The 27,261-nt window shown below is 37.0% G+C and overlaps 1 protein-coding gene across 4 annotated transcripts in view; it reads left to right on the top strand.

Moving 5' to 3' along the window:
- Nucleotides 1–27,261, top strand: part of UTRN (utrophin) — a 342,938-nt gene that overhangs the window by 137,648 nt on the left and 178,029 nt on the right. For 3 of the 4 annotated variants that reach the window (XM_059469342.1, XM_059469343.1, XM_059469341.1), the window contains 10 exons: nt 2,060–2,210; nt 3,503–3,678; nt 4,554–4,689; nt 5,695–5,844; nt 7,006–7,090; nt 8,634–8,839; nt 9,968–10,085; nt 13,245–13,450; nt 14,927–15,081; nt 20,415–20,604. In XM_059469342.1, coding sequence (XP_059325325.1) covers nt 2,060–2,210; nt 3,503–3,678; nt 4,554–4,689; nt 5,695–5,844; nt 7,006–7,090; nt 8,634–8,839; nt 9,968–10,085; nt 13,245–13,450; nt 14,927–15,081; nt 20,415–20,604 — 1,573 coding nt within the window. Of the gene's footprint in view, nt 1–2,059; nt 2,211–3,502; nt 3,679–4,553; nt 4,690–5,694; nt 5,845–7,005; nt 7,091–8,633; nt 8,840–9,967; nt 10,086–13,244; nt 13,451–14,926; nt 15,082–20,414; nt 20,605–24,940; nt 25,085–27,261 lie in introns of those variants that run through there. The other variant, XM_059469345.1, reaches the window with a different exon arrangement.

The raw sequence follows: 27,261 nt of genomic DNA, 5'->3' as shown, positions 1-27,261 counted from the left end.
GGATAACTATCTCCTTAATCATCTTTGGCTTTTTTCTATGTCTGGAGTGGGTGGAAATTTTGACAAAATTAGAAGAAGCAGCATCTGAAGCCTCTGGCAAAAGATTGATTTAGTTTTCAGAGGTAGTAAAGATTTTGTGATTGAATGCCAGCTAAGTAGTTAAACCTTTGGTAAATGCTCTGATGAAGCCAAGCACAAGTTTAATTCAACTTTACTTATCAAAGCTTCTAAGTAGTCAACTAAATCCAGCTGACTGCATTTGCATTTGGACGTGTGTAGAGTAAAAAGTGTGGATTTTGTATGTATATATAGACTTAATGTTTGTAACTGTACTGGTTTGATAGGTGTGCTCATTTTGCTGTGGATTTTCTCCCAGTGCTAAGTGTTGATGACTTGGAAACAGTGGATTCCTGCAGAGGAGGCGAATGATGGCCAAGTTTTGGTGCAATAGTCACAGGAATTTGATACTTTTAGCTTTCAGATGAGGCAGTCTGTAGGGGAACAGCAGCACATGCATGTGACTCAAAACTGAGGTGGAACTTTGCTCATTGCTCAAAATACTGATGGAGCTGTAGTCCCACAACAGAAATGGTGCAAGTTAAAACTTTGTACCTCAGTGTTCTCTGAAGTTTTAAATTTTGTATTCTGAGAAAGTCATGTGGCCAAAACTCCCTGAAAAACTGTAATTTTTAAGGAAGCCTATAAAACCTTCTTTTAATCTATTTTAAGTGCTTAGAATGTATCTTATTAAGTGTGGGATGAGTACTGTTATGAAACAATATGCTTGGACTGAAACATATGTGAGAAATAAAGGGACACTGAAATTTGTGGTCAGTGTACAGGTTGGTCTAGGGTGTTAAATCAAGGTATGTGCTGAAACTGAAATGGTAGAACTAGGAGATAAGGTTAGAAACATTAAAGTGAAGATTTTTAAGACTTCTTTAAATCTTAAATTTTTAAGACGTCTTCCAAGACTTTTTAATTGGCTAATAATAATAACAACAAATAAGCCCTGTATATGTCAAAAAATATGGATCTTATGTAAAATGAGATTTAATTTTGATGAAATTAATCTCAGTTAAAAAAAAAAAAGTTGCAATGGTAGCCCTTTAAAGTTTGGTTTTAGAGATCTTTATTATGCTGGTAATTTCAGATTGTATCCATATATGTGCAATAACCCTGGTGTCTTTACGGTTGCAATTATTTGCAATTGTTTGCAGTAATAGGCTGCAAATGACATAGTTCCTCAGTCAAAACAGAGGGTCCTCTGATTAACAGTAGTCTTGGCCTCTTAGGTCTTTAAAGATGACCATTTTTGTTAGTTGGGAATAGTTAATAATCAACAAATAGAAAACAAGCCACTCCATTCCTTTCTGACATGTTTTTCTCATGCTCTTACTTTGGTAGCTCGTTAACATAACCGAACTCTCATTTTATCAGAAACAAATTTCTGACTATGGTTATTCTGTTCCATGCAAGAACATGTTGCCCTTCAAATTAGGCAACACATTAATTTGAGGCTGCAAAGATGATGACAATGAAGTATCTGTTAAATTATTGTGTGATTAAATGCTATAAGACCTACTTATGTGTGCTCACTGATAATACTATATAATCAAATATATAATCAAAATCACCTTCACTTAATAAATCCTGGGCACCAGCACCCCATTTCCTCCTCATGAAGGAGAAAAAAAATCTGAGCAATTAATCATATTTCATATTTTACACTGTTTGATAGCTGAACTGTTTCACGATAAAGGAGGGAAGGGTTCTGCAGACCAAATTGATGTAGCTAATCAATCTTTATTTTTTAAGTGATAGAACAAGTTTGCTGAGGACTGCCCTTTCTTCCTTCAGCTGGAAGTTAATGACAGTCTGTGCTGTTGGCTTTCTCCAGCTGCTACTGTGCCAAGAAGCCTTCAGTACTAGGACTTGGTTAGCCAGGCTGTGTGTTAGTCTTTCTGTTCTGCAAGGCAAATTTCTGCTCACTGGGGTGGGATTCCTCGCCTTCTAGCTGAAATTTTGGCTGATTTTTCACTCCTGTGTTTTCCCACAGTTGCTTTGACAGAGCCATTGAGGCGTGGAGGCAGTTCCACTGCGATCTCAACGATCTCTCCCACTGGATCGCGGAGGCTGAAGCGTTATTGGCCGACGCGCGCGGGCCCGATGGCAGCCTGGAGCTGCAGGCAGCTGGGCTGCATCAGCAGGTACGTGGGACTGGAGCAGAAAATGAGCAAGCTGGAAACAGTCTAGAGTTTAGTCTAAATTTGTAGTTTTATAGATAGACATATGGATTTGCAGAGGCTGTGCTATTACATTTCAAAGAGCAGTAACTCTTAACATTTCTATTTTGGCTGCAGTTTAAAATTTATTCTTGGGGAAGAACTCAACTCCTGCTTATAGTATGGGGTTATATGATCACTCTTAGTATGGATTGGTTTGAGATAATTTGATAATTCAAATGTTGGCATGATTTTTCAGTTTATAAGTTTTGTTAAGGCTTCAAAAATATTTTAATCAGATAAAAGATCCAATGTAATATTTCACTTACTTTTGACTCATAATTTAAAAAAAAATGGACCCCAAAAAGGTCATTTATAACTTAGCAAATTGTTTATTTAAATGAATGTATTTTGGAGATACTGCCGTGTGTAAACAATCTAGAAAAAGAAGATTCCAATTACAGGGGTCTTAGGTGTGATTTTTTTTTTTTTCAGATTTTGGTTCTGGAATTTAGTTCCCTGATATTTTTTTATTTTACTTCCTTTTAAATAAGGAGATCAGATTTTTCTTTTGAGAGTATTAGGTATCCAAGTGTCAATGTGTGTTCTGAAAGAAAACTATGTTCTGTCTAAGACACAGCTTCTGTTTTATCCTTGTTGCTGCTTGAAGTTTTCTTCTGATGCGTTGTACTTCTCTTTTTTGAATCATCTTATTCCTAATCTAGTTGCAAATAAATTTTTGCTAACAGTGTAGGACTTTTGTAGTCATTAGGGATGTTTGAAGATTTAATCCCAACATCTTCTGACTTTCTTTATCTTCATAGATTTTCCATGGTGTCTGGGACCATGGCAGCGCTGCCATAAATATCTTAGTTAAAATACTCTGAAGGTAAAGAAATATTTGGGATACAGATCATGAAAAGACCTAGTTAAAAGTCAAACGATCGGTTAGAACTACTAGGAAGCGCTGTACATAAAGAGAAAAGGATGAGTGTTGATTTCAGAACTGGTGACCTGAATGAATTCTTGTGATTCTTTGTAATATTCATAGCCTAATTTGTGTCACTATCTTCTTATGACACCTAGAAAATTGAATTACATTCAATAAAAGAACATTAATAACTTTGTCAACAGCATCCATTTTGAAGTAAGATGGTTTTAAGTGCCTCTTTTAGTAAAATAATATGCACCCAGGGTTCATCCTGCATATCATGAGCCAGATCAAAGTCACTTCAGGTCAGTAATAAAATTCTGTGTGGCTTTTATGTTTCTGACAGGAACTTGAAGAGGGAGTCACCAGCCATCAGACCAGTATTTCAGCATTGAACAGAACTGGGGAGGGGATCATACAGAAGCTGTCTGCTACAGACGGGAGCTTCCTACAGGAGAAACTGGCAGGATTGAATAGACGTTGGAAAGCAATCACAACAGAGGTCATGGATAGACAACAAAGGTAATAAGTTAATCAAAAATTTGGATGTCTGAACAGATGCAATAAGTAGAATTTCATTGAGCAGACGCTGGGAGAGAGAGTGCATTCTATTGCACGCTGTTATTAATCTGAATTTTCCTAATGTTTGGAGCTCTGCTTTGAACTGTCGTCTAGAACAAATTTCTCATAAATCCACCTGAAGTTGACTGCTTAGTAAGTCTTTGTTTAGAACAACTCACAAAATGACAACCACAAAACTTTTTTTACAGTTTCCCTTTGTTTTAAAAATAATATCCTTATAAAGCCAGGCTTTTTAAAGAATAATTTCTCAGCTACTTTCTCTGACTGAAGCTGAACTTGTAAGTACCTTACACTAAGTTTTGTTTTATTACTGACAGAGATACGCTAATTGAACCAATTTGTACAGTTCTTAGATTTCCACTATATTGTAAAGTAAGAACTTAATGTAATTACATGTTTTTAACAGCTCCTGATATGTTTAGGAATAAAATAGGATCTTGCTTAGTTATTTAGTTTGAGAAATTTCATTAAAGTTTTATGTGATTTAGTGGAAGTATTATATATGTCCCTAAAACCTCCAGGGGAAAAATTCAGTGACCTTATAATGATTAGGCCTGAAGGTGTTGTCATTACTATCACTTACATTTAATGTTTTCTGTAGTCTTTAAAAGTCTGTTTTATGACTTTGGAACTAAAATTTGTCTGGTTTTAAGGCAATAGTATTTATTTGTAAATATCTTGCATTTTAATGAGGGTGGTAGTCTTTTGATGATAAAATGAATTCTTTAAAATTCTTCAAGCACTGAAAAAAGTTGACCATGACATCAGAAGTAATTTAGGACTGATTTGCTGGACTTCTGGTTTTGCTTTTTAAGGCTAAAAGGAGAGAACCAGCAGCTGATAGAGTACAGGAAGAAGCTTGATGAGCTGCGTTGTTGGTTGGAAAATGTAGAAAATGCTCTGGACACAAGATTTACATTCAACCATGAAGAAAACTTGCAAGAATTACAGGCAAGACTGATTAGTGTGTAAATATGTATACATCTGTATGTCTTGTGTAAAGCATGGCTTTTGAGGAGGGGAGTTTTTATATTGTGAACAGCGAAAGACATATTATGGTTGTGTGAGACAATTTTGTGAGATTTCTTACATAGGCAAGCTGTAGCTCGAAATGAAGTTGGGTTGAGTTGGTAACTGGTATGTAGCCAGAAGATGGTGTCTGTGTGAGAGACAGTGAGAAATAGATATATTGCTGATAGAATTTAGTGAGTAGAATTTCACTGGAGTTGATGTGTATTTGTCAACTTTTAAATTGCTAAAATCTATAGAAAAAAAGCTGATAACCCTAAAGGGTAAGTAACAACATTGTCCCATTTACTGGGCAGTTGTAATAATCTCTTATGTGTGTAAGATTTATCTAATTTGTTTTTTAAACTGTAAGGATTTTGGCCATTTTAAGTAAGTTGTGTGCATATGTATGTGTTTTTCCTGTTTTGTGTCTCGCTTTGACAACAAAACATCTTTGGTTTATAGAATGTGTGAAAGAAAAAGTTTCTGAAATCCTAAAAGAATGAGAGGAGCAGTCAGTGCAACTAACCTGCTTGCTTGTTTCTTAAAAATCATTAATTTAAAAAAAGGCAACCAAAAACCCCAACGAACCCCCAACCAACCTCTTTTAGACCAAATCTAAGATGGAAGGCCTGAATAAGTGTTTATAAATTATGTAAAGTAGTTGCAATTGTGTTTGCCTAAATAAATTCCCTCATGTCAGTTGAATATTTCCTGCTTGTCATCAAAGTGTAATTTTTCTTGTCATCTACCTTAATATAAATGCTGGAAGTGAAAGTTAATAAATATTTCAGTAATTTCTAGATCAAGCACAGAAACCAAAATTGGAGCTTCTCTGTGTATGTTCAGGGAAAGGTCTAACATTGGAATTAAAAGAAAGCTTTCCTCCTCCTTTAATTAAGCATGTATGCATTTTATTTCAGTCTGTAACTCTTCTGTCCATTTTAGGTCTTAAGTGACGAGATGGAAGTTCTGGGTGACAAACTGGAATGGCTGAACAGAACTGAATCTGAAGTACTGTTGGATAAAAATATTGATCTTCAGGAAAAAACCAAGCTTTCTGATTGCCTGCGGTCCCTCAATGCGAGGTGGAATAAGGTATGCATTTCTTTAGCATTGGGTACTTGAGGTTGAAAACAGAATGGTGTACTTGGAATGATTGTTTTCCTTTTCATGTATCTGTGACATGTGGCATGTACATAAAATGATTAGGGAACCATACAGGCTTGATGAGGAAATAAACCCCAAACCACTTACACATGAAAATACTGATGGACATTTTTCCATCAGATTGAGTTAATTTGGTTAGCTTAGGTTTTTCTGTTTCCTTTTTTCTTGTATTGGCTCTCTTTTTTTTTTTTTTTTTGAAAGATGGATCACAAGTATCAGCTGAATCAAAAATATTTTGTTTATTTGAGTCAAACAGTAAGTATTAACTTGAAATTCAGAGTTAGAGTAAATCTTTACTATATAGGAAAGTTGAATGCTTGTAGCAGTTAAGAGGAAAAGAAATAAAGCTGTGGTAGAGCTTAGAAAATCTTACCAAGTGTATCTGTGATTCTTCTTAAACATTACTGTAAATTAGAAACTAATGTGCTCAATCTCATTGGCAAGGCTGGTTGTAGTAAAGCAAGATTTTTTTCAAGCAAAGCCTGGAGATCCAAATGAAAAAATTAAATTATTTTAATTATTTTATGGGTGACAGATGTAAGAATTTATTGAGGAAATGGGCTTTTGATAGTTCAGGGAAAGAAAAAGATGTGTTTTTACCAACTCAGCCATGAAAATAGGGACTCCCCCACTGCTTTGAGCACTATGTTTTCATCACTGACTTTAAAAAACTTAGAAAGCATATAGGCACATTTGTTTTCACTACAGTGGAGTTGTAACACTTTTTTTTTTGTCAGTTCTCTGTTTCTTTACTTTGTGTGACTGACAACAAATCATGCTTTGCATTGTCTTTTCTTCAAAGTATTTTCAAATAATTAGTTATAGTTTTGGTGCCTAGAATGTAAAAACCATGTAAACATGGTTTAACTGTGTAAACAGCCTGTCCACAACAATTTATTTCTTTTCAATATTTAGGTGTTACACTAGGATGTATGGAAAAAACACTTTAGTTTTTATTGTTTTTTAAAGAATACCTTCCAAAAATTAATTAAAATATATCTGAGGCATGGTGTAGAGTATTTTGTCTTTTAATAATTGCCATTAATATAGGTTGTGTTACTGTTTTTATTTCTCTCTGCTGGGCTGTAGGTGTTCAGAGAAATGCCTGACAAAGTGAGAGAGTTGGAGGCATTTGTTGGGCAGTCCCGTTTTGTTACAAAGACAAAGCCTCCTGGTGAGTGATTGATCCTTCTGTTCTGCTTAATTGTCTTGAGTGTAATCCTGTTTGCAGTCAAAAGTAATTAAAAAAGAAAATAAACTCTAAGAACTTAAATAAATAAGAAATGTTGAAGCATTGTGTTGAACTTGCGGCTGCCTTCTCATTGCCGTGGAGGAGAGGGAATATTTGGGTAGTGAAGAAGTCGCTCTACTCTTCAGGACTGGGGGAGTCTTTTGGAGTTTCTCTAAGAGTTTTGAAATTGAGAAATTTTTATAAAGCTTAGGCCTCCTCATCAGGACTAGGTAGAGAGTAAAAACAAAATAGCTGTATTTGTGACACAGCTGTGTCTGTGTTTTCTGTGTTTTGTTTCCTGTGGATTTGTGTTCATGCTTTTTACTAATTAAGATGCACTAGAAGCTTTCCATACAGCTAATTATTTGTAAAGTAACTCTTGCATGTGGATTTTTTGCTGTCTTCTAAATAAAGACCATTCTGCTTCTTTTGGCTCGGTTAGAGGGCCAGATGGGTCTCCCTTATCTGCTAGGTACTTACCTTTCTGAATGTTTTAGGGAAAGCTGTCTAAATATGTGTTCTTTTATCAGATGCTGACACTGGTCATATTTTCAAGTTGTTGGAGTCAGTTCAGCAAATACAGATTGTAAATAAAATGCCCAGGTCTCCCTTTTGGAAATTTAGGCAAAGATGACAGCCCTTGCCTGAAAAAATTTGCAACTCAAACCTCAGTAAATTAACTCAAATTGTTTTTTTTAAATTTCAGAATCAGTAAACAAAATTTGAGGCAAACCAACTTCTGTTTAATCCTTTCAAAACCTTGAATTCAGCTTGTTATCCTTTCATACAATGTGTTTGTTAAAACTCCTGTGTTTCGTTGTTTGAGGGAAGTGTGAAATATTCATGCTGCAGTTTGATGTTAGTGTTTCTTGGAACAAGAACACAACTTCTGGAGTGAATCTTACTATTCATTCAGCTCGTTTCTCACTTCTTTCTTGTGTCAGGTTAAAAAGAGAGGAAGATGTGACTGAACTAGTGGGCATCTGTCCCTTCTTCAGACAGTTGTGTAATGCCAAGTCCATGAAGCATCTGTTCCAGAAGCTTCACTTGTGCTTAAGTGAATTCTGAGCCAAGAGTGGAGAAGACCTTTTTGCTACATAGTACAAAACTGAGGAAGACAGCTTTAGATGTTTATCTTAAACAAAAATATTGGGCTTTATGCTTAATAAATGTCAATGAGTGTTTAGCTTCTTTCCATTAGGTTTAATGTAATTTTGTCTTTGCAAGTTTTCATCTTGTTTTTTTTGAATTTAGGTGGAATCATTTGGGTGAGTCTTTTTGGCATGCAGTAAGAAAATAGCTGCCTTAAAGGTTCATAAGTCTCATTACTTAGCTTCTGGTTGTTAAAATACAATTTTTGCTGTGCTTTCTCTGTAGATGCTGTTACATATTTATAGGAATTACAAAAAGCCCCTTGTAATTCTAAGAACTGCTCGTGTGGCCATGACTACTTTTGCTTTAACAGAACCCCCACACTCTGTTTCAGATATCCAAGAGGTGGTGCTAGCATCTTCTTCATTGGAAATTCCTGTTCAGACTCAGCAGGCTTTGGAACTTTCTGCACCTGCTGATCTGGACAAAACTAGAACTGAGCTGGCTGACTGGTTGGTGCTGATTGACCAGATGCTCAAGTCAAACATAGTCACTGTGGGAAATACTGAAGAGATCAATCGGACTATTATACGAATGAAAGTATGTGCTTTTGTGAAGGCTAGTAGAAAATTGTTTCACATTTTAATAGTTCTTACATTCACTAAAGAAGCTAAAAGCAATAACATGTTTTTAAGGGGAAAAAACCCCTGACTGCAGCTAAATGCATAACACGAAAGTTACACTTTAAATGCTCTTATTATACTCCTTTCTCCTTCAGAGCCGTTTTCTGTTTATTCTTGTGTCCCTATGTGAGCTTGGCTCACAGTTACTTTTTTGTTTAAAATGAAGAAATTGGAGAATACCTCCTGGCATCTTTTGGGGTTTGTAATAGTTGATTTACACGGAAGACTTTAGAGCAGCTTCATGTCTGCTTAGTGGGTGATCTTTGATTCACTCTTTACTGGTTTCTAATGAGTTTTGTTTGCTGTAGTTACACTAAACTGATTTCCAGAGACATGCTAAGAGGATTAAAAGTTGTAACATAAATGCTTATGATGTAAATGTTTATTTCTGTTGATAGCTCATGCCATGTTGAACCGTGACTAAGAGCAGTATAAGTGAGATGTATGCTGCTGTTAAAGTTCATTTTATTTGACTTAATGTCGATTAACTAAGTGTAGAGTTAAAGCTGTAGGCTAAACAAGTGCTAAACTGTTTCTGTGAGTATCTCACACATAGTCTGGAATTTGGAAGAATAACATGATGTAGCTTTTGAAACACTTTCTTTTAACTTGTAATATTCTGGTATATGAAGAGAACAATGTTTTATAGAGCAACAATATATAGTCTGATTATTCCTTCCAGTTTTTGTTCTTCACTTTCCCCTGCACCCACTGCTGCTTCTGATACATATAAATGAATCTTGGTTAGGAAAAAAATAAGTTATGGAAACTTATATGAAAATAAGTCTATGAAGAATAGATATTGGAAAACATTGTGCAACAACTGTGGTAACAGTGTGGTTTGATAGGTTAACCTTCACCTCTGGATTTTCAGTAACTGCAATTTACAATATTTTAGCCTTTTAGTGCAGTGCTATTATACTGTGACAGTTCAAGGGTCACAATAATGATGGGACCAGCTATATAGTTGTGGAAACGTGTGTGTTTTTTACCTAAATAATACAGATGAATTTAACTATTTTCTACTTTTTGGACTTAAAAACAGATAACCAATGCAGATATGGACCATCGCCACCCTCAGCTCGATTCTGTTTTTACATTGGCTCAGAATTTGAAAAATAAAACTTCCAGTTCAGACATCAGGACAGAGATCACAGAAAAAAGTAAGTTAATCCATCCTATGTTTGCAAATACATTGTTTTTATGGCAGTAAAAAATCTTCATGTCTTTTTCCAAAATTATTGATTGGGTATAGCTGAAGTTGCCTTCCTTGAAAAAGAAACCTTGGCAATTAAGTGACTTTCACTTAAACAGTGTAATGAAAATTCCTGGAACAAGAATTGCCTCTTGTTTTTTGACTGGCTGATTTTTCAAGTATGAAGGTCAATAGTTTTGCTGGGATTTTTAAATATTTTGTGAAGAATTTGGGTTTCTTCACAGCCACAGACCCAGGGATGAGGATTTTATTTATTGAGAAAAGGAGCTAATCATGTTTCTTTTTTTGTTGAGCTCTGAGGCACTGGACAGTTAAAAACATGAATGTATTGACTTTAGGACAATGACTTTGTGTGTACTTTAAAAATCGTTCACTGAGAGTAGAGATTTTAATTAACTGACACATACTTGAAAATTTAATTTCCAATTTAAAGGTCTCCACTCCCTTTGAAAATTTATTTTACTTGTACCTAAGAAATGTACAGTTGTCATAATGTGAAACTTATGGACAGTCTGTTTTTTTAAGTCTTAAGCTTTGCTCATTGCTAAGATGAGAAATTTCATGCAGCAGGGAATACCATAGTTAGACGTAAAAATGGAAAGATATATTTTTTTATATTCTCCTCTGTAATGTAGTTTTCCTTCACTCGATCTGCATTAATTTCTTTGGTGTCCATAAGACTTGATGGAGATGATGTGGTCAGACGGGAAGCCCAAAGATGGGTGGTTTTTCTGGGGGTCTGAGGAGATGACATCTGCTGTCTGAGGTTCACAGACTATAGACTGGTGGGGGCAGTAAGATTCAAAAGCAACTTGGTTTTGCAGTCACTCAGAACTCAGGGGGAGGTGGAAACTCAGGGCAGTTAGGATAATAACCACGGGAGTCAGTCAACAAGGGGACATGGGGTCAGTCACAAAATGTTCAGGATTCTTCAGAAAAGCTGAACAAGAAGTAAAGGACTATGTGTTGAAGTTTGAGTTCCCCTATAGTCATGCACATCCAGAGTGGGAAAAAAGAAGTTTTATGTGGTGCCATGGATTAAGCTTCCAGTAGATACTTTGGATGTGTGTGAAGATTTTCTGTCTATCATGAAACATGAAAATTGAAGGTTTTGTTACCACTGACTTATGTTAAGAAAAGCTGGCTCTTTGAAGAAAAGTGAAACTCTGGCCTGCTTATGCACCTCTTTGTTTAAACACTGAGTATGTATAGACACTGAGTATATATCAGAATGTATCAATGTCCTACAACCTTCTGGAAGTCTGCTGTGTGTCATCAGATGAAGCATAATTACTCAAATTGATAGGAGCAGAGAAACAGCAAAGCTTCCTTCTCTGGAACTTCGCTCCCAATTTTTGGGACACTTAGAATTGAAACTTTATTGGCACTTAGAATTGAAAAAAGTCTCATCAGAAATTCCTTCTAGTTTTTCTGTCTGTGATATCAGGCTGGTGCCCATACTTTTTCAAGTATATTTTTCAGAACAACTTTTTTTAGGAACTTACCTCTTAAACCCACCAAGTTCTGAGGCTACCAGGAATGTCACTATTTTTCTGTCCTGTTTGCAGGAGGTAGAGAAAAGGATAGATATGTCAGCAGTGTAGAGAGTAAGGTTAATCTGTCCATTAATAAGAAAAAGTATATAAATAATATTCTATAATACCAATACTACTATGTGAACATCAAATATCTGTGCTTGAAAATTAATCCACAAGCTGCCTGTGGGTTGAAAGGGATGAATCTATATTGCAGAAATTACTAGGTTTGTCTACCAGTTCGGTGTAGTGATATTTACTCTGACAGGTGGGCTTTGCTGCCCCAGTCTTTGAGAGCTTTGTGGAACTAAACAGAATATTGTTGAATGTATTAAAGTTAAGAGATTTTTTCAAGCAGATGAAGCACAATGGCTTTGTTTAATTGCAAAAGGTTAGAAAAATGTAAATCACTTAAATGGCTTCAATTTTAGTGCAACCTTTAGCGTTTTGCTTCATGGAAAATTGAAGTGACTTGAGCATCAAGATTGTTAATTTTTTAATAAAACTGTGTACTTACTGTTAAAATAAATACATTTGTTTAGTCTTACGTACTGTGTACCTGTTTCTCATGAGAGTAGTGAGATGCTCAGGAAATCCAGCTTAGTCTTTTTTGGTTTTACTTTTTCCCATTAACTTTTTTACAACATTCTTTTTTTATCACACTCTTTAGTGATATAATTTGTTCCCTGTAACTGTCACAACAGGTAGTAGAGAAACGGGTTTCCAGCTCTATAGACTTTCAAGTAATATACTTGCTTTAATGGTCTTGTATCCAGGAAAATGTATGATGCCATGCATTTCTCTCCAAAGACATATTCACTGCTTTTTGTGATGCACTATTTTTGTTCTAGGCTCTTGTGTTTTTTACTCCTTGTTTATTAAAGGTTAAGTGTGTTTATCCATCATCTAATGAAACTATTTATTGAGAGAGGAATGGAATTCCTTCCACTTGAAGGGAGTGGGGTGTAACCAATAACTTCTCTCTTCTGCTAGGTTATCTACTAAATTCTATAGAAACCTGTGCTGGAGTTAAATTGCCAAAGTAGTTTGTTTACCTTGTGGAATGTTTCTACATTGGCCAAAATTGCAGTGTAGGTGCCATGAGACAGTGGTCAGGAATGCTCAGTTTGCTTTATACAAACTGTCCAAACAGTATTTATTTATTTGTTTCTACCGGTTTAAGTTATAGATGCAAAAAGATGACTTATTGCTTCTAATATCTTAAAATCACCCTAAAATTGTGCTCCTTGGAGCCCTGCTGCTGGCATATCTCTGCTGTAAAGTTTCCTATATGTGTGGACTTTAAAAGTGAATAATGACTTTGAAATATACCAGAAAAAATAGTTGTTACTTGTATGATGTCTTACTCAAACAAGAGGAAGCCGAACACCTGATTTTTCATTTGCTTCTGTGAATATGTCAACTAGACGGCGAACTAAAATACTGAATATTGAGACTATTGTATTTGAGAATGTGTTCTATTATTGCCTTTTGCCCTGAAGATTAGGAGGTAGCTATGGCTACTTTTTCACTTGCCTCATATTTTTCACGTTCCGTGTTGTCCTCTGCAGTGGAGAAGCTGAAGAACCAATGGGACAGCACCCAGCACAGCGTGGAGGTGCGGCAGCAGCAGCTGAAGCACATGCTGGCACACAGCCTGCAGTGGCACGAGCAGAGGCAGGAGATGGAGCACCTCATGGAGCAGTGCGAGATCCGCCTGCGAGGGCTCCTGCAGGCCCCAAAAGAGATGCTGGCCAAATACGTTGCAGAGAGCAAAGTAAGACCACTTATGCTTCCTTTTTTGCCGTACTAGATTCCTGAGTCTATGTAATGCTACTACATTCAATTGATGAGTGGATGCGCAATTTAGTTGTTGTACTATTTTCTGGTTCTTTTTGGGCATGATATTTTAATTGTCTGTGTTTTTCAATATATCACACTACCCAAAAATCCCATTTTGGGAAGTAAACAGGTGGCATGTGTGCCTTTTAAAGCTTAGTTGAAATTAGTATAATTTAGCATCAAAGAAATGATATTATGCAAAAAGCTTGAACCCCAGACCAATTAAAATTTAATGATACTGCTGCAGAATTGACTTCATAGAAATATTTAACAGCAGCTTAGTAAGTCAAGGAATGGACTAAGGTATTTAAAATTGTCCTGAATTTCACATCTGGTGGATGCCAGGCATATCCTATGCTTTTTTTATTTTTATTTTTTTTTTATTTAATGCAATCTTTGATGCTTTTTATATCATATCAAGCATGCTGTGATAAATCTGTAAGTCTAGTGTCCTTTGTCCTGGTGGCTGTCAGAAAAAGGGCGAGCTGTAGGTGGCACAGTATGAGAACTAAAGACACAAAGCAGTGAGGAGAGGCTCTTGCCAGTGCAGTATTTAGAACAGGGATATACTAGAGTTTAAAAAAACATGTGCATATATATATGCACGTATATATTCATGAAGGGGCAATGTAGAGATGCAGCTGAGTAATGGAAGAGGCAGGAAGTATGATTGTGAGAATTGCTTACCAATCCATAGCTGTTTAAGTAGACAGTAAAGTTGTGTGCTTTGTACAACTATCTGACTTATGTCTATCTCTGCATAAGCAGGGAAATAGAAATGGACTATTAGGTCTAATTTGTTTTCTTAAGTGAAAGCAGGTCCATGCCCAAACAGAGGCCATAATGTGAAACTGGATATATATATATATATGCAAATACTCTTTTTCATTTTGAAATAATGAGTTTAGATTCTCTAAAGTCAAGGCACATTGTAAATATCTTGCCACAATAAAGAAACCTTTCTAATGTATTTCCTTAATTTTAAACAAACAAAAAACCAAAACAAAAAACCCCAAGGAATGAAATCAAATTCTCATATTGTACATTTCATTTGTGGTGCTTTTAAATGCTGCTTATATTGCTATTATAATAATTCAAACTTATTCATGCTACTCAAAATACAGAAGTATTTTTATTTCTGTTGCCAGTAGACTATAAAAGAGGATTTCTCTAACCTTTGGCAGTTCTGGCAAATACAGCTTTTTCTCACCTATTTATGCTTTGATTAGTTCATTATCAGGACATTTAATATCCGTAGATTTTCTCTGTAAGGTTTTACCCCTAGATGAAAAATGTGCACATTTTGCTTTTTAGAAAAGAGGAAAAAATGAGAGGTTTATAATGTGTGATAAAATGCATAATATGAGAAATAGTCTCATTTTAATCTGTCTCATTTGGCACTGCTTTTTAGCTGTTGGTACAGGATTTGCATAGAGGTGACATCACAGTAGCAGCATTCAATGATCTTTCTAATAAACTACTTCGAGAGTATCGTGATGACGACTCAAGGAAGGTGAAGGAAACCACTGACCAAATGAACACTTGCTGGGTTAATCTCAACCAAAGGTAACTACAAGGTTTCACTTTATATGTAGCAGCTTGTGCCTTAAACTTGCATTCTCTGTATACATGTGTATTGTAGTCTCTTCTCTGTGTGCTTAAGTGCAGCTTTTAGTGCTGCTGGGGATAATTAGTCAATTGCAGTCAAGTTCTTTTGATGATTGAAATTCCCACAGTTCACAATGGAAAGCTTCTGTATGACTTCCCATTTATGCGGTATATTTTTAAGCAGAAAAAGAAGGGACTTCTCATGTTTGGTTTCAGGTTTTCCTGTGGCTATTATTCTCTAAGTGTCTTTCAAAGTTCCTCTTTTATTCTTTATTACTGCTATGATTTATGTATTTGTAGTTTGTTATTGTCCTTCCTTTTTGTAAGGCTGTAAGTGTTCAGCTTCATCTTCCCATGCATTAATTCCTTATGGCCTTTCATCTAATGGAAACTTCCCCAGAATGGGGCTGTCAAATGCAATCCTTCCAGTACTCCCATTTAGAAAATACTTGTGCTGTAGGAATTGAGACTTAATTGAAACTTCTTTTTATTAATCCTCTATTTAAGATGTATCTGCAGATATGTCTCAATGAAAATGTGATATTTTCCTATGCATATTTTTTTTTTCCTGCAGGATAATCTAATTTCTGCAGAAATTCTTTTGAGTATTTGGTATTGATAGACAATCAAGATTTAGAATAGTGTCTGACTCTGAAATCTAAAAGTCTATATGCGTTGTGGTTAGATGGAGAGAAGGAAAAATTGATCCTCTTTATGTGGGAGTGGGGAAGATGACAATTGAAGTCTGTATGTATACATGTGCATGTGAAAGAAGCAGCTGCTTTTGGAATGGGACATCAGTAAAAGGAATGAAAAGCCTACTTTGTAAAGCTTAAGGAGATGTTATCTCTTGAGGAGTGAGAGGAGGATAGCATTATAGAACTTGTGAAATTAGAGAATGGTTTGAACTGGAAGGGGCCTTAAAGATCATCCAGTTCCAACCGCCCTGCCATGAGCAGACCACAATCCACTAGATCAGATTGCTCAAAGCCCCATTTAGTCTGACTTTGGACACTGCCAGGGATGGGGCATTCACAGCTTCTCCTGTTCCAGTGCTTCACCACCCTCACAGTGAAGAATTTTTTCCTAATAGCTAATGTAAATATGCCCTCTTTCAGTTTAGAGCCATTCTTGTCCTGTCCTTATATACCTTTGCAAAAAGTCCCTCTCCATGTTTCGTGTAGGCCCCCTTCAGGCTCTGCAAGGCTGCTGTAAGGTCCCCTGGGAACCTTTGCTTCTCCAGGCTCCAACTCTCTCACCCTTTCCTCATAGGAGAGGTGCTCCAGCCCTCAGAATGTTTTAGTTTTTCCTCTGGATCTGCTTCAACATGTCCACATCCTTCTTGTGCTGGGGTCCCAGAGCTGGATGCAGCACTCCAGGTGGGATCTCACCAGAGTGTGGTAGAGGTGCAGAATCCCCTCCCTTGCCCTGCTGCCCACACTGCCCTGGATGCAGCCCAGAACACAATTGGCTTTCTGGGCTGCAAGCACACATTACTGGATCATGTCCAGCCTCCTACCCAACAGCACCCCCAAGTCCTCCTCAGCAGGACCATTCTCAGTCAGCAGGTAATGAAGGAAGCAGAGTAGAATGTCATCCTATCCTTCCTTGGAGGAGAATTGTTCTTCTGTCATTTTGTGCTTTGGATGTGGCAGCTTGTTTCCTAGTTAATTAGAGGATGAGGGAAAACAGCTCCTTGTTGGATTAGCATTGACAGTAGACTAAAACTCTGTATTAGTCTCATTCACATTCAGACTTTGCAGTGCTATGGCTAGAGCTGGCATAAAACTGCCCACTATTCAGAGAAGGTGACCAGAAAGAAGGGCTCCTGCCTGGAAGCCTCTAATTAGTTTTTAATCTGCTTAAAGTCTAAAATAGTAAGCTACTACATTTTGTTGTGTATAACTGAAGCTCCTTAATTATCACTGGGGCTACTCTTTGAAGTCTGCAGCCTAAGGAAGGTGAATATCTGCTTTGTTTATTAACTAGTGGCAGAATGGAAAGGACAACTCTGAGAGCCAGTGGGCAGCCAGTGTGGAGCTGCACAGTGTAACACCATCTGAGCAGCACAGTAGAATTAAAAGGGGAGACTGTGCAGTGAAAGCACCTTTTCAACAGGATGGAGGTTTTTATACTTGCTTTAAATGCAATAAATAGAAATACCACTGATGAGCCTTATTTTTTGTGACAGATGTTGGACATTTAGGGCTTATACATAGAGTGGACATGTAGCCCTATGGCTTCTATAAGAATAAATCTGTATTTATAGCATAATGCTTTAAAATACCAGTTTGTTCCCCCCACTCACACTTGAAGGACCCCTGTGGAAAGGGTCCTTCGTAGCATCTCCTGGAAGGATTGTGGTTCTGGTTACCATAAGAACGCTACCATGGAAGACTATAGCCATGGCATGTAAAGTGAAGAAGCTTATTTTAAACTGATGGCATTAAGAGATTGAAGATCCTCAGCTTGACATTGTGTAAATTGGATACTTTGCCCAGTGGCTATTTATGTTCTACTTTTATACTTTAGAGTGAAACCATAGTCATTCTAGGTGATTGTGCTGCCTTGGTAATGGATTATAGTTGCTTTCTGTACTGTATCAGATGTTGGTTTCTGAATTTCTTTTGATCACACCCATGTATCTGCATCGCAGATTTTTAGTATAAATCTGGAAAAATAATTGGGTGGGACAGAAACCTGAAACAGCCATGAAAACTTAAATAATACAGTAACAATTTTTTCTTGGGTGTGTGTTTGCCAGTAGAATCTGTGTAGACTTTCTCCACTATCACCGTATAGGTTAGCTACATTTGAAAAAAATAATTCTCCAGCTTCTCCTCACATTTAGTTCTTGCAGCCTGGAAGATATAGAGATCCTCTGTCTTTTGAGGCTGCTCTGATTGTGTCAGAATTATTTGAAAATCTGAGTTATGTTTTTATAGCATGGGGTAGTTTTTAAGCTGCAGTACAGAATTCTCTGGTAAAAAAATTTTCTATTTTGTATTTTATGTTGGAGGTCTTTACTAGCAGGGAAGGAAAATATTTCCATCTGCTCTTTTAAAGCGTTGCTCGCTACTGCTTGCTATACATGTCCTCTTTAAGAACACCCGTGTAATCTTAGGAAATTAGTTGTAAATTTGTATGTATATAGCGGCAGGATTGTTTTTCAGCTTTAATTTAGTATGGCAGCAGTGGATCAGTAATAGGATTTCATTCTTTCCTTAAAGCTCAACCAAGCAGAAGGCTGGAGAAATTAAAACTTTAGGATGAAGACAATATTCTTCAATGAATGTTGTTAACTTCAAAGTTCAGGTTGTCTCAATTTCTAATACATCAGTACTTAGACTTAGAGATCTGGGTCACTTGGTGTTTCATCCTTTGGTGCTGTTCTTTTCCTTTGAAGGTCACCTTTATTACCAGTCTGTTCTTCCTGCTGTCACTCCTGTTCTTCCACCTTTGGCCTTAACCCCCTGCTAGGAAAGAAAATCTCTGCAGAGGGCGAGGATTTTGAAGTTAGAGCTCATAACTGCTTTTACTTTACATTTTTCTCACAGTTCCTTGGAGTGCTCTAATTTTTTAGCTGGTGCTTATTATCAAACTACTTGTTTTCCCTAGCATACTGCATATTTTTTTTCTCTAGACTAGGTGAAGCATTCCAGCTGCAAGTTAGAAGCAAGAATGCAAGTTTCTTGATATCCTAGTTATTTGCTACTCACTAAAACTTGGGCAAGCACAAAGTCAGAAACCATTCTTAGAGTCTTATTTTTAGCTAAAGCAATTAGCAAGTGGTGTAAGACCAAAGCTTCTAAAATAGGGGTTGCAGCACTATCCTTGTGCAAATTGTCTCTAAAAAGTTCATTTGGTTATGCTAAAACTTAGGAATGTGAGCCTGGCAGAATTTGGGTTGCATGAAATTTCCTCCCAGTCCTTGAAAGAGGACAGCTTTTACTTGTAGCTGTCTCATGTGATGTGCTAGTAAACCAGGCTACTTGCTTTGAAATGTCATCCTGAATGGTACTGAACACCCACTGCTTCTTTTCTAAAAGGAATATTTTTACTAGTTTTGAAATTCACAATTCCAAACATAGTTATTCCTTCATACTGCTGAGCATCACAGCATGAAAAGGAGAAAGAAAGCTGAAGTAGATGGGAGGATGCGGAAGACACAAGTTTGGGCCTGTCTGCAGAAACATGGAAATACCAAATACTGAGTGTTTTGGCCTTGTCTGTCTTGAAATTAAGTATCACTTTACTTCTAAAATATTACAGTACAGCTAGTGCTTGATGTGAAAATAAAATTTAACTACTTACTCAGCAGAAGCATTCTAGCTGTTAGCTCTGTTAGAGGTTTCTCTACAGTGTTCTGGTGTGGGATAGCTTGTTTCTTTTATCCTGATTTTGGGAGAAGGAATTCGGCAGAATAACAGCCTCAAGTGGGTGAAATTTAGTTTGTCTAAATTTAATGATGTTGCTAATCAGAGCTTTTAAAATTGCTGACTATAACAGTTTCTCATCTGAGTTTCATGTCAATCACTAGAAGACAGCACTGTTATGCAGAACTATAAGGTGATTTTTTTTCCTAGGAAATTATTTGAAGTTGCTGATAAAATGTTTGGATTATATTGTTATTACATGAAAAAAATCTTCTTACAGATACAAACTTTAGTGTTTGTATCAGTTAGAAATCTTTTGGATGATTGAAAATTATTTGGATCATATTCTGCCGGTCTTTTTTTAAGTTCGTTGAGCATATTTTTGATGGCAGTGTATTATTCTGTTTGTTTGAGTGATTGTGTCAAACGTCTTCTAGCAGAAAGAACCAGGTATCTGATTTTTCATCCCTTAGTGTTTTAACTCTTAAGAATTTATGGCAGTGTTTCTGCTCACTGTGAAAATACCCCAAGCACTCAGTGCTTCTGCTCCATATGTTTTTTGTTGATGGGGTAAAGCCCATTTTTCACACATGGCAATGACACTTCTACCCTTTGGACTAGCATAAGTTGATGATGGTAACACTCTAAAAGGAAAAACCTAGATTTTTAATTAATAACTGAGTTTTTACTGCATGCCTTTAAAAAAAGAATACATTCTGTCAAATGTATAACCAGTTCAGGACATCTGTGGATAGCTATAGATACACTAAAAACAGTGATATAAATTATGATAAAACAAGCTGTATCTCTGTTCTTACTAGAGATGCATTTCAGATTCCCTTTTAGTAGTTTCATTATGATGTATATAACGTTGTATCTTATGGGGGAATATTCTGACACTTGTCTTGTTTTCAGAGCTGTTGATAGGCAGAATTTCTTGGAGACAGAGATGAAGACAATACAGGCCTCACACAAGGATCTGGAGGGCTTCCTCAAGTGGATTCAAGAGGCAGAGACAACAGTAAATGTTCTGGCAGATGCATCAGAGCGTGAGAACACTGCTCAGGACAGTGTCTACATAAGGGAACTCAGAAAGCAAATGCAGGTGAGAAACTAAATAATATTGCTGTTATTCAGGTTTTGTCTCAATGGCAAATGTTATAAAGAAAAGCTGTCTACTTGCTTGGAGAAAGCTGCAGCCTATTGAAAGGTGTTTCCTAAGACACAGTGTTTTAGAAGTCGGGTGTATGAAAGAAGCGGATTTGTCTTCTTAAGGTTTGAAGCACATATTTTTGTGTATGTCTTTGGCACTGAGGGCTCTTAAATGTCCTTGGAGGGTGAATGCATTCAGGAAGTGTACGCTTCATTAAACCAAGTCATGTTGTGTAATTGTTCAACCAAACAATTTAATCTACTTCCCTCCAAGTAAAGCCCTTCTGGGCTGCACTCTCTCCTATTTCTGTCTGCCACCTTCCTCCTGCTTTTTTAGCAATCCAAGAAGTTGTTGTGCTGGGGTTACCTCTTCTCCCTCTCCTATTGCCCAGCAGCTCCCCAGCTGGCCTTCTTTCATGTTCAGGCCCCAGACTGGAAACCTTGGAAATGGCTGAGTAGTTTAACTGACACCACTTATTAAATCTTGCACTCTGTGTTTGGATTAATGTCACCTGTGATCTAAGTGGGTTTGAGCAGCTTATAATGAAAAAAAGATGTTGCTTTTAGTATTGCTCTTAATCTGAACATATCTATGCTGAATTGAAATGAAGCAAGACACTTAAAAATATCTGATAGCAAGTTATACTTGCTAATCATAGTAGGAGCACAATGTTTTGTGGAAGCTTGTATCTGTTGAAGATGGCATGTCACTCACCAAATTATTTTAGTCAGTCAGGCAACTCATCTGTAGAGATGTGGCTTTTTGTGAAATGCTGAGCCTAGTCTGTAGTGGTGACACCTAGAGCTTAATGTTATGCTTTATATTGGTGCCATTTCCAACTACTCTAATGTAGTGGAGGTGGAAGAGCTAAAACAGGGCACAGGCAGTGAACATAGACTTATTTCTGCATTACCTTGCATTCTGTGTAGTCTATCACACCAAGATACAGCTGTTATTTCACAGTTTGTTTGTTGGCTCTGTGTGGCTGTGAAGCACTGTGTGTAGAAGGTTGTTTGCCATTCTTTGTTGTGCTGCAATCTGATTAAAATTGCCTGAGTTGTGCTGCATGAGGGGAGAGCTGTTGTGCAAGACTGCTGTGAGAGAAGAAGGTCTATGACCAACTCCTGACTTTGCACGCTGTCCTGGCTTGTCACTGCTGAAAAGGCAGGTGGAGGTGCTGGATCATGACCTCCCCTGGTTCACCATCTGGTACCTGATATTGTCCATATCTTTGAGACTGTGCACATGAAGTATCATCACTTAACTCACCCATGACCTCACATAACATGGTAAGGCTTTTTGGCTACCATAGGAAGTGGAGCATGTCAAAGACTGTCATAGCATAATGACTTCCAGAATGAACTTTATCCCCTACCATCTTAGAGTCTTTAAATGTAGATGAAGACATTCATATAATGACTCCAAAATCACTGTTTATGTTTTCAAGTATTTGTTGCACTTCTGAAAACAAAATGTAGTTCCAACATCTTGCTGCACCTCAAAAGATCAAGCCCACTGCCTTGCAAGTTCTTAAGCTTATTATCTGATAAGACAAAGATAATTTCCTTTTCTTCCCCTGTTATGTGGTGTAAAATGACAGTGTTGTTCTCTTGGTGCCTTGTTGAATATGTAAAGAAGTGTTGGTTTTAAGGTTAGTGGTTAAATGGTTTCAAGAAGAATGAAGGGATTATAACCTTCTCTGTTCTGTGTGAAGATGCCCCTGCTCCCAAGGCCTGTGTATTAAGTAAAACTTTACTGTGAGTTCAAGGTGTGATAAATTCTAGGTGAAATGAGCTGAACCTATACAAAAGGTGATGAATTTGTTGTTGTTGCTGCTGTTACATGTCATGCATTTTCAAAATAGGATCATCTGTTAAGCTGGCATCTGTGCTTGCATGGGAGGACAATCCTCCATTACATTTTTGGCCTAACTTATTTGGCTGCAGCTCAAATCACTCTACAGTGGAATCAATGATCTGAGCCCTGAAGCCTTGTTTGGTCTTTCATTGTGATACCTGAAGCCAGCAACAGTGCTATGCAAATAATGAAGACTTTGAGTGTGGTTGCAATGTCTTTTTAAAAAGGAGACATCTAAATTATATCATCAGTCAGTTCAATTAATTCTCTCAGTATCTAAACATTCTAGAAGTTTTTCCATTCAGGTTAGTGCCAAAACACTACAGTCTGTTTTGGAAAATATTTAGCAGTGACTTGGAAGAGATTAAAAACTAATTTGAAGAAAGATGCAGAAAATAAGCTAGGAAATAGTAAGAAGTAATGCAAGGTATATGAAATCCTGGGCCTATACGTGTCAAGGTGTTCAAAATAATTAAAATTTGTTGTATTTTAAAAGAAGTTACCATAAGTAGTGGCTGGCTGTTTTGTCTCACTGTTTGATTCAAACTCGTAAATTGAAAGATATGGGAACATAAAGAGTAGAAGGAAATAAAGAAGGTGTGGACTGTGGGGTCTCTCTTGCACAGAAGAGGTGTGAGCTTTTGCACAGTCATTTCTAAATGCTTCCATGGTTTCAGAGTTCTGCTGCTTCACAGGTTTCCTTAAAAGATATTTGGTAAGAGCATGTCAGCTAATCATGGTAGGCTCAATCTGGAAAGTTAAAGAAGCAGTCTTCTGGTGGAAGATATGTAAGCCAGGAGCAGTGGCATGCAGAGGGACAGTTCAAAGAAGTCATGAAGATGAGAAAATACAGTGTGTCTGGCAAGGTGAATACAGATGGCAAGATTTCTATATATAGCATGGAATCAGTGTATCTGTTTATCTGTTCACACTGATGTTGTTATTGTTGCGGACGCATCAAGAAAGCAGAGTACAGGGAAATGGGGTTTATGTGGAAGAGTGGTAGAAACATTGATTTAGTCCTAAAAGTAAAGATGAAACGGTTTACACAGAATTATATGGGAAGAGTTTTTAAATGTCCTATATGAAGAACCTGAACCTTGCATTCATGTCCTTCCTAGGAAAGTGCCTTAGAAGAAGCAAAGCAGTGTATAATGCACTGACATCTAAGCATTATTTTGGATCATACAAACTTGTCAGGATAGCTGTTGCCTGCATATTGTGCTGATTGATGTGCTTGAAACGTGTAGGGACCTTTTCATGTAGAAATATGCACTTTAAATCATATGATTGGTACTTCACCTACTGTGTTCAGGCTTCCCTGAACCTTTGCTGCAGCAGCCCCTCTGATAGAGGTTTAAGTAGATTCATCAAAGCACCTTTGGAAGCAACGAGTAGCTGGCTTTGGCTATGCTGCAGTTTTGCCACACCTAGGGGTATGTTGGCTCTATTGCACTGGGAGTGCCTTGCTGATAGGAAACCACTTCCATGCTCTTGAACATCTTATCATCATCCTTAGATGGCTTAAATAATTCTGCTTTGTCATGGGAAATACATCAAAATTATGTTAGCTCTTTGGATTCAAGGATGACTTAGAGAAGGGGTTGATGATGCAACTGTGCTTTTACTCTGTCAAAACCCTATCTTTTTCTTGTCTAAAGTCATTCTGGAAAATATTTAATTGGAAATGACTTGTGAAAAACATTGCTACTTTCTGGTGCAAGTGGGATCCTTTAGATCCCTTTGACTAATTTTGCTTTAAAAGAGTTTTTATAGAAAGAGGTTTACCCCCTGCAATTTTCCCTTTTGTGCCGGGTAATCTAGTTTTGAGAAACGCCTGTGTGATTTATTAGCCTTTAACGTATGGCTGATATAATTAGGGCAGGTATCCCTGTGCTCCTCTCTCAAGATTTATAACACAATCTGTTATTCACTCACTCTACAGCTCTGCCAGAGCTGCGTTCAGTCTGAGAACGAGAGCATCCTTTCCCAGAGTGAGGAAGCAAACACTCTGTCTGCTGATAGAAAGCAGCTACTAGGGAGGAACAACTGTTGTGATACACTGGAGCCGTCTTCCTGAAGGAATTCCTTTTTTGTTCCTGCAGCTTCAGGCTTAAATTAATAACCTTTTTCTGGCTATTTAGTGCACTCCTGAACGGAGGCATACGATCGGCTGCTCAACTTCATTTGCCCTCTGCAGAAGCAGAGCTGAGCAGTACTGATTAGAGGAATCTGTGAAGGCTGTTATCTTTCTGCATTTGTTTTGTGGGGTTATTTTGGGAGAAAAACTTATGCTGTATCAATCTTCTTTGCCTTTGAAACGTATAAAGCCTGTAGCTTGCAAAAGCAGTCCTGGAAGAGAGCATGCTCAGAAAGCTGGCAAATCATTGTCCAGTGACCGGGGGGAAATGATAGTTGCTCTTCATTTATAATGCAAATTCTGAGGTATCTTCAGAAGTGTGGCAAACTTAAAATGATGGCTGTGGTGAGAACCTCTCTTCAGAAAGTTGTGGTGTTGTTGCATCGTTTACAGAGGATGGCGGTTTCTTCTCCCCGTTACCAGAAGCTTTGTAAGGTAGGAAATGTAAGCCCTAAATGTCGAGTGTGTGTGTTGCTAACTCTGTTGTCTTTCTGAGATAAAAAGAAAAGAAAGTGAGCATGGGATGAGTGTCAAAATCATCTTGGCTATCTAGTGTTTTTAAGCCTGTAATGCTTTCCATGTGTGTTTTGTTAAAAAATGCAATAAGAAAAAAAACAACCCAAAACAAAACAACAACCCTGTGCTTGTCAGAGTGATACATTTTTTTAGAAAAGTGCTCTCCTGCCCACCATTTAGGTGTCTGGGAGGAAAACTGTTATGTTCACTGAGATTTTTTTTTTTTTTTTGTAAAATACAACCAGTTCTTTTCCTAGGGAGTTAGTTGCTTCTTGGTATATGTGATTCTTTAACTCCTGTGTACCCATTATGTAGAATAACTGTGTTTTTCCATGCCCAGTGTTATTTTTCTTTTAAGCTTTATGAAGCTTTTAATTAGGAATGAGTTTGGCAGACTTAATACTCAGCCATTTATTTCTGCCTTCACCGACTGAGCTCTTTCAGTTAGGAAAATCAAGAAAAGTTTGAGGAAAAGCATGTTGACATAGGCTACCACTTATTGCTGGTTTTGATGGTACCTGTTTTGGTTGCTGATTATTTCTGTTTCCAAAGATGGTGTTTCTTTTTTTTTTCATGGGCTCAGTAGTTCTGAACCTTAATACCGTGGTGATGGTCTAGGATACCTAGTAAAATTCACTTTTAAGAGTAGTTTTGGTCACTCACCAGATCAAAATAAGTAAATAAAATTAATAAACTTCTAACTGATCTGTAAAGTCCGTGAGTTAATAGTGCTGCAGTGTTGATGCCTGTGTGAGGTGGTCATACTGTGCTAATATTATTGAACTTCTAATATAAGGATTCTGTCTTGAAACTTTGCAAAATTATAAAATTTGATAGGTCTTCAGCTATAAAGATACTGACATTACATAAATTCTATTTGGCTGCCTTTGAAATTGTTTTTCTCTTCTTGCTGCTTATGATACTTTAAAAGTGTCTGTGTTTTTTGATGAAAATACGTCTGTGTTTTGCATACAAGGTGTGCGAGAATCAAAGTCTTGTTCTGATGATAGAGCAAAGGTACCTTAACTCACCCTACCTGCTTCAATCTGAGATGTGCTTTCTGTTGTGAGGAATTTAAAAATGACATCAAGTGAGAGAGATCCCATCCTTAGAGTAGGGTTTAAAAGTAAGGAAAAAGTATCATGCAGAATGTTGTTCAGTGAAGCTTGTAGATGAAGTTCTGGCATATGGGGCAGAACATTTTCTTCAGATGGCTGTTTCAGCATGCTTCAGTTTACCAAGCTCTACTAATAGATGCACCTTCATTATAAAGAATGAGAGACAGTTTGTGTACATACAAGCTGCTTTAACAAATGTTCCTCAGTTGTTCTTATCTGTCAGTTGTCAATAAACAGCCTGTTTGCTTTTGTGAATAAGGCAGTTTTTTTTTTAATAATGTAAAGATATAGGTTATAATTGCCTGTTTAGTTACATTATTTGTATAAACTTGTTTGTAAAATGTTTGGCAAGCCACTATTTAGTGACTCCTGGAGTTATAATTATTTGCTAATTATCCTGAGAGCCTAGTTAATGGATGTATACTTAATTTGTTGAGTTTAAATCTACCCAAGGGATAGTGAAAAAATCTTCTAAAAGGCTGTTATGAAAATACATTTTCTGATTGAGAACCCATGCAGTAATAGCCTTGGGAATTACACATTGCTTAAAATTACACAGTGTATGTTTTTTTTTGCTTTTAAAAAGTCATGTGGCTTAGTTTTTCAGACGTCTGTGTTTAGTTTACTGGAGGTAGAATTGTTCGTCTTCTTGTAGAGTTAAATCAGGCACTAATTGAGGCAGAAAAAAGAAATGGTTTACGATCCCAGTCACTTCCAGCAGGTGTCAATGTAAGGCAATGATAGATGGAAGTCTGGTGATGGAAATGTTAATGCTTAGATGAGAAAATGTATAGAAATTACTAAGAGCAACCATGACAGCAAGTCAGGAAGGATTTCTTGTAATGCCCTGTATACTCCTGTCTTTGGAATGTCAGATGTTTGTACGTGTCTCGTGCGCTCTCTGGATACACTGGTATAGTTCAGATCTGCAGAAGAGAAACTATTTACTGTAGTGTGTGAATTATTGCATTGTATAGG

Source organism: Ammospiza nelsoni, chromosome 3 (assembly GCF_027579445.1).
Source record: "Ammospiza nelsoni isolate bAmmNel1 chromosome 3, bAmmNel1.pri, whole genome shotgun sequence".
Lineage (NCBI taxonomy): Eukaryota > Metazoa > Chordata > Aves > Passeriformes > Passerellidae > Ammospiza > Ammospiza nelsoni.
Note: the sequence above shows the minus strand (reverse complement) of the source record. Positions and strands in the feature narration are given on the sequence as shown.